This window comes from Euprymna scolopes, chromosome 21 (assembly GCF_053919585.1).
Source record: "Euprymna scolopes isolate OS-2025 chromosome 21, ASM5391958v1, whole genome shotgun sequence".
NCBI lineage: Eukaryota > Metazoa > Mollusca > Cephalopoda > Sepiida > Sepiolidae > Euprymna > Euprymna scolopes.
Window position 1 is genome coordinate 41,168,879 of NC_136502.1, and position 13,355 is coordinate 41,182,233.

Here is a 13,355-nt window from a genome sequence, read left to right on the forward strand (position 1 = left end):
CGATCAATTAAGAGATTTAGTCGAAGCCAATCCATGCACAACTGCTTGAGAATTTGCTTCTGATTTAGACGTAATGTAGACGACGATTTCCAAACACTTGAAAGAGATCGGAAAGACAAAACAGTTGATAAATGGGTGAGGCACTTCCAATAGTAATGATAGAAGTTTCGTTCAGTTTTAGAGAGAGATAGGGGGAACTATTGGAAGTGGTTGTAACTTAGTATTCTGAAGAAATGAAGAAAGAGAGAAATATGACGATGATGATGATGATGATAATAATAATAATTCTTCTTCTTCTTCAACGACAACCAAAAGAAACGCTGTTATGAAGTCTCATCTTACTTTCTTTTACCGAGCAAGAACGCCCCCTTTCTGGATCGGGTTGTGACTTGCGATGAAAAGTGGGTTTTTTACAACAACCGCCAAAACCAGATAAATACATTAGAAACTTCGACAACAACACCCAGCATTAGTCAACAGAAAAGGTCCAATTCTCCACCACAACAATACCCGACTACACGTTGTTAAACCGACCCTGCAATAGTTGAACGAATTAGGCTACGAAACTCTGCCTCATCCGCCAGATTCTCCAGACCTCTCGCTTACCGACTACCACTTTTTCAAGCATCTCGACAACTTTCTGCGTGAGAAATGCTTCAAAACCTAACTCCTATACAAAAACGCCTTCAATAACATTAATTACTGAGTTACATCCTATCCCGTCTCGATTAACCACCTGAAGAGGGCCAGAGGATGAGTTGGCTGAAATTATTAAATTATGAAGCCTCATCTCAAAAAGGATAAAAAAAAATAAATAAAAATAATATATAACTAAAGTATTGTTACGCATGTTTAATGGGATGCATGTTTAATGGGGTGCATACTAGTATCAATTGAAGTTTAGTTGTAGTCGTCATATAAACATTTTTACTCGTCTCAAGAATGATTAATGCGGAATTTGGTGCTATTAAGTCGAGCAGTTTTGAAGCCTATATGTGGTCATCAGAAAAATTCGTAATACACAATTATAAAATGAAGTGAAAAACAAAAAGCACCCCCCCAAAAAAAAACAAAACAAAAAAAACTTACAGGATCCGCAGTTGCGTCAGACCAGAGAAGCTTGTTTCAGATATGCACTGTAATGGATTGTAACTTAGTATTCTGAAGAAAGATAGAATAATAATAATAATAATAATAATAATAATAATAATAATTAATAATTAATAATAATAAGGAAATCTTTGAATGCAGAAACCAATTCACATAATCAACAAATTCCCGATTTTCACGATTTTTCGGAAAAAAAAAATAATTGGAAAATATATGAAAATTATTTAACTTTTACGAAAAAATGTTTTTTATTATTCATTTGATAACTTTTGCCTGTGAATTTTTAAAAAAGTTTCGAAAAATTTACTTATTTTTAATAAGTGATTTTTTCAGAGTCCGTTAAAACATTGTGCAAGATTTCATCTTAAAACTTACTATGAATAAACAGACAATCTTACTGTGAATAATTAAAAAAAATATATTTTTTTAATTTATGCCGTTTTTGAATAGTGAATAATTAAAATATATTTAGAAATCGAACGTGAATAATTTTTTTGTATGGTAGACCGATGATACAAAAATCTGTTCGCACTTGTTTCTTTGTCACAACAAAAATATAATTTCTAAACCAAATAACTGAAACAATTACGAGTTCAGAGTTAATTAAATATCTTTGTGCACGGCATGTTTTACAATTCGATAATATTAAACGTGATTTTTAGTTTATAATTCCATACAAAAATTTGAATTGAAAATGATTTTCAGATAAAGTTAATCAAAGGATTTAGTTAAGATAAAGAAGCTTAGTTTTATGAAGTAAAATTGATATTAACTAGAATAAATAGGTATTTAATAATAATAAAAAAAATGATTTAAATATTACTTTTTACGATGTTGAAAATTAACAATAAAGAAAATTTTGTCAGTTAACGGCCTCCATATTAAACCAGAAGTTAATTGTTTTAGGTGTTGTTTGCTTAAAAGTGAATTTTTTTTTTGGACACACACATCTATATATGTCGTTTTCATAATATTTCAAATCAAAGGTAAGGCTTTTAGTGTTATACTTCACTTTAAATAATGATTGGACCAGAACTTTAAAAAGGTATACTATGCTCATATATTTGTACTAAGTTTTTTTTTTTTTTTTAATACTTTTAATGTTTTATAAGACCTGTTCTCTGTCTGCGATGCTATGTGAATTTCTCATTTTATTATCATTTGGTTATTTTATGATGCACAAATCAAATTTCGTCTGTTTTATTCAGTTTAAAATAAAGAATGTTTATATGCGATTTGAACCCGGATCCTTCGTCTTCAATATATGGTAAAAATTATGACAAATTAATTTAATTTTACCAGTTTTTACTGGTATTTTTTGTTATGAGTGTCCACAATTAGTGCCATACCTATTATCTCTCTCTCATATATATATATATATATATATATATATATATATATATATATATATATATATATATATATATATATATATATATATATATATATATATATATATATATATATTCCAGCAGATGGACAGACAGGGGTAGGCATGGTTAGTTGATTGTTTAAGTGTTACAAGGTCAGTTGAGTTTCGTATGCCTCTCAGAGAAAAATCGGCTTTAGGGTTCCTAGTTAATGGATTGTCTTTTATATTTTGATTTTAATCTCCATAACTGGATATAAACAATTCTATTTTAACCAAGAAAAGCGCATTTTATGAGTAAGCAAAAAAAAAAAAATTTTTTTTCTCCATATTTTTAATGTTTTGTGAGACATATTGTACGACACTATTGTTATTTTCTCATCATTTATGTTTTGTCTATTTCGTGACGTTCAAATCAAATTCTGTTCGCTTTGTACAGTGTGTATGTGCGATTATAAACCTGATTCTTCCTCTTCAATTTGGGTAAAAATTATGATGAATTAATTTCATTTTACAAATTTTTACTTGTATATTTTGTTATGGGTGTCGAAAATTAGTGCGATATCTATCATTATGATTTTGAAAGTTCTAAAAATACAGTGACTAACATGGTCACATTCCATTTTTGTTTAAGGATGTATATATATATATATATATATATATATATATATATATATATATATATATATATATAATACGAAAAGCGTAAATATTTATACTTTTCCTTTATTCATTTTTTATTTGATAGAGGTGTAGGAATACAAAATGTTAACCCCCCCCCAAAAAAAACAACCTTTTTTCCAAGAACACAATTTTCGATCGTAAACAGTAAAAAAGATTTAATAATAATAATAATAATAATAATAATAATAATAATAATAAATATATATATATATATATATATATATATATATATATATATAAAAAATAATTAACTTTCTTGAAGTTATATATTTGGATTTTACCGTCACTGGATTATTTATCTTCCACCAGACTATCCATTCACGTGTAATCACCATTTTTTTTCACCATATTTCCTCTGCTTCACTTTTTTGCTATCAAGTAAGATCTTTGACTTACTTGTTGTTTCATCAAATACTTTTGCATGCAAAATCCGATCCCGCATTTTGCTAATTCCTACCTTCCTACCTTCTGATGAGAAGGAGATTATTTCTTTGAAACTCCGCGGATTAAGGACTATCCACTTATCTAGTGTTTCTTTTTCAGATTAAATTTGTTTTGAACTCTTTTTCAAAGTGTTTTTTAATTAACTGTTTGCTCGTATATATATATATATATATATATATATATATAAAACTTTTAAAATTCTATTATTTTCTTGTCTATCCCTTTCTTACTATGAGTAGTAATACTATTTTCATAAAAGTAAGTTTTGTTACGGGAACTATATTAAATTATTCTCATTTACTTACAATGTGGAAAGATGAGAGAGGTTGGCGAAGGCATGATCCGGAAGTGTTACCAATTGGTTGTTGCTAAGATCCCTGAAAAATAGAAAACATCAAAAGTGAGACGTGCTACAAATGAGATAATAACGCGTTTATATAATATATATATATATATATATATATATATATATATATATATATATATATATATATAAAGTTTAATGGGCTACTGTGATAGGGTCAGAGTTATCGTTGAAATCTAGGTGAGGAGTTGAGCAGCAAATTGTTTATTCACATTTCATTTCAATTTCATCATATTGATATGTTCGGGGAACCGAGGAGCAGAAAGATAACTTCAGATTCAAGCGGTCCAAGGTAATCAGCTATCAGAGTGGAAAATCTTCCAGCATCTAGGAAGTGAAGGGGCGTGATTTTGCTGCTAGTCGGATACGAATGGAGTATTTACAGTGGAAGTACTTATAAAAGGTATAAGGAGTCAAAAATTTTGACAGAGGCTGGAGTTTTTTTTTTTAAGCTCATGAATCGAATTTTGCTTTTGACTTGCTAATACATAATGCATCAGAATGTCGTAAAAACAGACGATTTATAACATAAAACATTTTTAAATAGAATAATTATCTTAAAGTACAAATCAGCAAGGGAGATAACTCCTATTTTATTTGTAAGAATATAATATAAATTGTCTATCTTATTTACAAAGAAATAAAAACTAAAAACTAAAATGATCCCACTGCCTCCCTGACAACACTGGATAGGAACAGTTAGTTGTCTACAAGAAGACGTTAGTTTCATTAGTCAGATAGATATAAGCAGAGCTTTTTTTTTTTTATTTTGCGTTGTGCAATTCTAATTTCCCGAGCTAGAATGTAAGCCTTTCTTTGTCCATTTCTTAAGTTAGTAAGGTAAGAAGGAAATAATTATTATTTATCAGTCTTTTTTTCCTAATAAAACCTTTAAGAAACTCAGCAACATATCATTGTATCTTTTCAGCATGAGAAGTATTATTCGTCTTAGTTATACACACGAGGCGATCAATGACCACTAAGAGGACGTGGCCGCTCACAAAACGATGATCATGAAACAGTGAAAAAGACCAGCACGTCATAGACACCCGCATGTCTAAAGTTAATTATATTTAACTAAATAAAATTAATTTTAGACATGCGGGTGTCTATGACGTGTTGGTCTTTTTATTCTCTGCATCAACATTATATTTTAATTCATGCAGGATACTCATTCTCATTTATTATAAAGAGAAATATCGTAGGTATTAAACCTAACGTTAAATTATTTTTTAAAAATGTGGTAAAAAAACAACAAAAAAACCCGGATAGAAACTGATTTATGCTATTATGTTTTTTTTGTTTTTGTTTTTTTCTAAATTGTTCACTTCTTGTAAGTAAAAAAAAATACTCTAGCTAAGATCGAAACCAAAACCTAAAGACATTGCGTCAGGAAAATTACTATTAGGCTAGCTTGACAAACTCTTTAATAGGTGTTTTCAGATAAACTTATACTTAACATAAAAATACTGTCATATTTCATGTCCGTGCATGCGCAGTCGTGAAAAAGTTGAAAACAGATAAAAATCCGATCACCACCACCACCACCACCACCACCAGCACCACCACCACCACATACCTATTTTTCAATTTTGACTCCTTTTGGCAGCTCTTTTACCGGATGAAAACCGATTAAAAAGTTTTTTTTCGCATGTCTGAATATTCTATGTACCAAATTTCAAGACTGTACATAAAAAATTCGTTGAGTATATAGGTTGAGAAGTGTCCTCTCTCTCTCTCTCTCTCTCTCTCACACACACACACACACTCACTTTTCTAGATATACTACCATTTCAGCCCGGCGTTGCCCGGATGTTTGGAGGTGTATGCTGAGCATAGACTTTAAATTGACAGAGTTATTGCGTAGGGAAATGTACACACACAGACACACAGGCAGACAGATACACAGACACGTTCACTTATATATAAATATATATATATATATATGTATATATATATATGTATGTAAATATATGCATATAAAATAAGAATTACAGAATAAGATTACCAAAATGATCCAAGATGGCAAAACTAAAAGTTATAAATATTAAAGAATTAATATTTATAAAATAATAATTTTTTTATCTTCTTCACTGATTTTTCTTAATTCAGCCTTGCCTCGACAGTCGAGTTGTAAATTTCTTCCATTCCTATTTTTACGCACATTTTATCTTTCTTTTAATAATATTCCCTTTTCCTTGTACCTATTTGTGAATTATTCCAATTATTATTTCTGCGATTTGGATTACTTTGGATCATCTTCCAATTACGTGATTTGTGAATTATTCCACGGATTTCTGCCTTTTGGATTACTTTGAACCATCTTCCAATTACGCGATTCCTTTGGATTTTACTTGTGCGAATGAAAACTAACTTTCTTGGATTCTGCATCTTTGGATTTTACCAATTGGATGTTTTACCTTTAACCAAACTATCCATTCACGTGAAATCACTTTTTTGTTCACCCTATTCCTTCTGCTTCACTTTTTGTTATCAAGTAAGATCTATGACTTACTTGTAGTTTCATTAAATATTTTTGCAAGTAAAATCCGATTCCCCATTTTGCTAAATCCTTCCCACTGATGAGAAGGAAAGTATTTCTTCGAAACTCCGTGGATTAAGGACTATCCACTTATTTAGTGTTTCCTTTTTAAAATTAAATATGTTTTTAACTCTTTTTCAAAGTGTTTTTAGAATATTTTATAAACTACTTGTCCTTATATATGTATATATACGTATATATATATTATATATATATATGTGTGTGTGTATATCTATGTGTATACATATACTATCTATCTATATATATGTGTATATATATACATATATATGTGTGTGTATATATACGTGCGTGTATATATATTATCTGTCTATATATATATGTGTGTATATATATTATCTATGTATATATGTGTATATATATTATCTATCTATATATATATATATATATATGTGTGTGTGTGTGTGTGTGTGCATATTATCTCTCTCTCTCTTAATTTTTTGAATAGTAACAGAAATTTAACATTTTATCATTTTCCACTCCATTATTTTGAAGGGGAACTTGTGTGGTGGATACTACTACTACTACTACTACTACTACTACTACTACTACTACTACTACTACTGCTAAATATATGGTAATAACACCAAATTGTAACCCCATTTTTTCTTTCCTCTCCGTCTTTTTTTTCTACCTTTCGACCAATAAAATTAAAGACAGAAAGAACAAAGTAAATAAAAAGTGTAAGAAAAAGTAGTTAAGAAGTGGAGCCGATGAATTCACGTCCCATACTTTATAAACACTTTGTAAATCATTACAAAACGGACCCGAATCTGACCACAACGGCTTGTACAGTAAAAAATGCATGCAGAGCTCTGTTCAAATCAATACGGTTTAACACAAGCCCCATAAATCTTTTGAAAACGGTTTTGTAATAAGCCGTTTTGATTGCGTGTCGAAAGTTTTATTTTCACCAGAGTAGAGACGTGGGAAAGAAAGATATTTTTTTTTTGTCGGATGAGTTAAACGGATTAAAAGTGACATAGTTACGAACAGGTGGTTTCGAAAACAGGTTATACAATACTGATGCTTTGTCAACCCAGAGAGACGATGATTTTGTGCGCTTATAAAGGGGGGGTTATTATAAACACTTCGAAAGCCACCGGCTAAAATTATGTGATTAGACAGCGTTTGATTCACGGCTAATCAAAATGCAATTATTCCGTAACAGATTCATCATTATTTTCGATACGAGGATTTAAATAATGATAGGCTTAGTTACGACGATTTGTTTTGATCGCCATAGAAATAAAATCGCTTCAGAAACTTAGTGCTTATCAAGTGATCGATCGCTTCGTGCAACTGTTGCATTTGTTTGTGAACAATCCTCCTCAAATATGTGTTCGACTATAGACCCTGTATTCACGTTTAAACTAAGGTCTAACACATATCTGAGGAAAGGAAATTTTCCCGAAATATCATACTGCTATATATTAGCGTACTGGAGCAAAGCCAGATAATCCTAATCAATTATTATTATTATTATTATTATTATTATTATTATTATTATTATTATTATTATTATTATTATTGTTGTTGCGCTTCGTAAGTCTAAATGGAATGTCACCTAAAATAGATATTATATAATGAAATATGTATTTACAATAACTTTGGAATGTTATAATCCGAGCAACTTAAGAATGCCTATTTAAACATTATATATTCATTAGGTGATGATCGTAGTGCTACCTGTATTGATGACGTTATGATAAGAAGATAGATTTTGAGAAACGCACAGTTTTAGATAGAGTTGAGCCCTCCTTGGAGAGGGAGAGAAGTTAGTGTCGAGGAGCCGACCGGTCGTAATGGTTCGAAGCATCAGGGGGGAGCGAGAGGTCTAACGCCTATCAAATGTAAAAAAAGGTAAGACCAGTGACCAGTTTTCCAATGGGGAAACATTCGGAATAAAGTTGCTGAAAAGACAATCCGAGATTGGTTGGTTCATTGGGATTAATCTTCTTTGCAGCTTCCCGTCAAACAAGACCAAAGATGGACCAGGTATGTTTCCTCATTGGCCGATGTCAACATTCTCTCCCTCTCTGTTATCCGTCCCTTTTTTTATTATATGCCCTGTTCATATTATCATCACTAGACAATCAAATATATCAATACGTAAATATATATACAATAGATGATCAAATATATCAATGCATAAATATATATACAATAGATGATCACATATATCAATACATAAATATATATACACTAGATGATCAAATATATCAACACGTAAATATATATACATTCGATGATCAAATATATCAAAACGTAAATATATATACACTAGACGATCAAATATATCAATACAAATATATGTACACTAGACGATCAAATATATCAACACATGAATGCATATACACTAGACGATCAGGATAAAATATATCATTACATAAATGTATATACACTAAACGGTCAAATATATCAACATGTAAATATATATACACTAGACGATAATATCTCTACTATTATATAAAAGGAATTTATATGTGTATCTGTATGTCTGCCAGTTCGTTCCCTATGGACTAAAAACAGTTGGATCGATTTTTATGAAATTTCATACGAAGGTACTTTATGTGACTGGCAGTGTTCTTCGATAGGTTTGTGTCGGAATGTCTTCGATAAGTAGCAATAATCGATAATCGAAATAACCGGCTTTAACCAAAGTTAACATCTTACACAGCCTAACATCATAAGTGCATTCTAGAAATTTTATTACCACACAAGCTGAAAGGCACAACATATAAAATCAACAGTAGGTTCTTTGAATACGACAGGCGCGCGTTCGAAATGAATGTTTCTGTTTAAAGCAAAATGTCACAATGATATTTAACTTTTTCATTTTAAACTTAAATTCAAGCCGTTACCACCGCACAACCAGTAATGCCAGACATTAAAAAATCAACAGTAGGTTCTTTATTATGACAAGGGCGCGTTCAAACTGAATGTTCCTGTTTAGAGCACAATTGAAGTATGATACTTGACTTTTGCATTTTAAAGTTTAATGCAAGCCATTATAAAATTGACAGTAGGTTCTCTACAGTGCAATGTAGACTACAATGTATCGTGGACTAAGTCACTGTGAGAGGCATGTGAAGCTCTCTCCAGGTATGTCACGATGGCCCCCCCAATCGACTGAAGTGTGAAGCATTTGTTGATCATCATTTAATTCCGGGCAACGTCGAGTCACCCTGCTAGTATTACTTATAAGTATATACAACCCCACTACATTACAATAAAATACGGAGCTTCCATCACACAACACTTGTTCGATAATCGTACATTCCTATATTTTTTCTGGTGAGAGTTTACTGCCAAAACCTGTAAGAATCAACGGAAGTTGTAAAATTTTTCTCTCCACTTAATTCCTCCTCTCTCTGCTCTCCATTTACAACGCCGCTTCGTCGTTCACGAGGAACTAATACAAACGCACACCGGTTTGGGGTTTTGTAGTTACATACAAAAACTGAAATGCTTCCTACTACGGGAAACGCACGACGCATAATTATACTTGGCTTATTTACAATTTATTTCAAAACATTATTACATTAAGATAAAAAACGTTTCTCTCCTTTTCTTTTTCTTTCATTTACATATTATATATCATTTTCTTTACATTCCGTTTCGTTTCGTTCGCTGCTTTCTTTTTTCAATTACAGTGATTACGAACAAATCAATCTCGATTAGTAACAAATCGATTTAAGTCTGCTTTAACATATTTACCGACTCACATCGAGAATTACTACATTTAAACATGTAAACAATGCATTTCTATATGCATCTCGAAAAACCAACGTTCCCGTTTACTGCGTTTCGTATGTTTTCGTTTCGTTTCTTTTCATGTTCCCATTTTTCAGATTGCATTGCGGTTGTAAACATCGTTACGATATAACTCATACCAAAATGAATTTTACTACTGACGCCATTTTTAGCACTAATAAGGTATTTTCCTTTTTGGTAATATTTACTGCATTAGATTATGAGTTGACTTTACTAATTAGCTTGGAATTATCGGATTTTTATAAAATAGTTTCTTTTTTTCTTGGAAAAATAAATATTACGAAAAGTATTTTGGAAATTAAAGCAACTATATAATTGGAAAAAGAATCATTGAAAAGTTTTCGTAAAACATTTAAAAGTTTCATAAAACAATTTGGTAATGAAAGCAACATTGGATTTGTATAAAATAGTTTTTTTTATTCCAACAAATAAATAATTGAAAACGTTATTTGGAAATAAAGCAACTTTGAAAGGTCAACAACAAATTATTTTAAATGATTGTTTTTTTTCTTTTCTTAACGGGTAAGTGGGTTGTTTTATTTATTTATTTATTGTTTTAATGGCAATCGTTCTACACTTTAAATTTTGGGTTAATAAAAAAATTACAATGGAGCAAAATTTAAGTTTTCCTTCCATTTTTACAACAACCGAACAAATAAGGGGCATTGATTTATTAGGATTTTTTATTAGAAGCTGGCACTTGTTAAAATTATTTTAGTGTTGAATTTTTCGCATTTTCGTTACATTTGCTACTTTGCAATCGCTGGTAGCACACTTCAGAAATTGAATACAAGACGAAATTAAACAGAATGGTACTCATGCAGAATTTGACCCCCCATCCTCCCCCTGATTCCATTTCATTCCACCGGATTTAACCGAGCGTTCTTTAAATGTTGAATAACTAAATCAATGATGGGAGTATTTTTTCTGCTTATTTTCTTAACATCTGTTGACAAAAAATTAATTTGTACATTCTCTTGAAAAAAGGCAAACTTTTCTCTACTTTCACCTAACTATTTACAGTGTTCATATAAAGCATTCATCTTTTCTTTTTATAATAAAAAATCCGTTTGCAAAAAGAAATGTTTACTGCCAATTTTCTTAAAAAGTATATGTTTTCCTGCAAAAAACAATCTATGGTAAAAAAGAAATCTTTTTTGGAGGGGGAAAATTGCAGAAAATATTAAAAGTAAATAAACAATACAAAATGCAATTTTTCTTGAGCAATGTGTTCCATTTTAACAAACTGAGCCACAGCAACTCGTGGCCGGGTACAGCTAGTTTAAGATAAAAAGAGAAAAATAATGAAAATGAATGCTAGATGCTTAGGTGTCTGGCTTTTTCCCCTTTCGTTTCCACCTTTGCGTCAAGGCTTCGGGGTTCAATCCTACCTTCCTACTAAAACTTTTTTTACACCTCCAAACACCCGGGCAACGCCGGGTACCCCCCCGCTAGTATATATATATATATATTGTATTAATACTATAAATATATGCATATATATTATATTAATACTATAAATATATGCATATATATATATATTGTATTAATACAAAAATTATATATATATTGCATTAATACAATATATATATATTTATATATATATATATTTATATATATTGTATTAATACAATAAATATATGCATATATATTAATATAAAATGAATCTGCATAGCTTAATCTAATTCTTATTTTACAATTATATCTGATTATAATTTGTTTCAGTTTGAGTCGATCCAATACACCTCTGCAATGTATTGCCTTCTCTAGATTACGTTTTAATAAATAGTTAATTCTAAACTTTTCTGTGAGCATTTTTTTTTACAAAGGAATCACCACTTATCAAGGCCCGGAAGCCACTCGAGGATAAGAGTTAAAGAGTTTGCATTGGTCAAAAGGACAATATAATAGTAATTGTAAGAAGTGTAAATTATGTAAATTGGATTATTTAAGGGGAACGGCTCATCAAGCACTTGTTTACATTGGACTTGAAGACGGCCATATTGTAGTGAGCTGGAAAGCAGGTAAACGGAAGAGAGTTCCACAGGTGTGCAATTCTAAGAAAGAAGCTTTGTTCATGGAATCTACGCTTAGGTTTAGGCGCAGATAAAGAGTTGGGTAAATTATTGATAGTGTTTTAAGCCGAACGAGTGTTTCTCGTGAATGTTTGGCGAAGGGGGACCATAGATTGGAGCTCAGACGAGGACTTGCCATGAAAATAACGATAAAGATAACTGTGAGAAAGAGGTGAAAGCAACTCTTTCTCATGTATTCATATAGACTAGCGGACCTGTGGAAATTCCACAGCAGCTCATTCATATGTAATATATTGATGTTTGCATTCTGTAGATGTTCAGCGTAAATGGAGACGCTCTGATATTATTGTAGCTCTTTTGTTAAAAACGTAAAATTATTTATCTAAGCTAGTATGGACGCCCGGCGTAGCCCGGTTGTAAAATACGCTTAAATATGATATTTTAATTCATGCAGATTTCCTATATATTATTATAGAGTCGATTTTCGATCGATTCTTATATATTATAAAATTGTTATTGCAAAAATAAAAAATAAATAAATATATCTATCCATATGACCTGGATGCATCAGCTTGAGTCGAAACCGAAACTAAAACTTATGAAGAATTTTGGTAAAATTATTCGAAAAAAATAGATCAGTGATTCACAACTGGGGTCAACGTGGAATCCCAGGGCACATGTAAAATTACTAGGGGACCATCGTGTTCCTTTAAACTAAATCCGTAATATAAGTTCTTTTATTTAACTACAAGTGGGATACCCGGCGTTGCCCGGGTGTTTAGAGGTTGTGCAGTAAGGATATTGAGCAAGGGCGAAGCGTAAAAAAAAAAAAAAAGAGAAAGAAGAAGCGAACGGGGGAAAAATGACATAAATGTGAAAATCCCCCTCCCCCACACCAAATAAAAAAAAAAAATAAAGAAAACAAAACAATCCGGCGTTGCATGGATGTGTCGAGTAAGTAAAAAAAAAAAAAAAAAAAAAAAAACAACCGGGTGAAGAAAAGTGGTCGAT

General features: G+C 30.9%; 1 protein-coding gene across 3 annotated transcripts in view; it reads right to left on the minus strand.

Moving 5' to 3' along the window:
• The window catches only part of LOC145242163 (slit homolog 2 protein-like), a 594,752-nt gene that overhangs the window by 53,846 nt on the left and 527,551 nt on the right, over window positions 1-13,355 (minus strand). For all 3 annotated transcript variants that reach the window (XM_080105142.1, XM_080105141.1, XM_080105140.1), the window contains 2 exons: window positions 3,913-3,984; window positions 1,090-1,161 (listed from right to left, as the gene is read on the minus strand). In XM_080105142.1, the coding sequence (XP_079961268.1) occupies window positions 1,090-1,161; window positions 3,913-3,984 (144 nt within the window). The remainder of the gene's footprint in view (window positions 1-1,089; window positions 1,162-3,912; window positions 3,985-13,355) is intronic.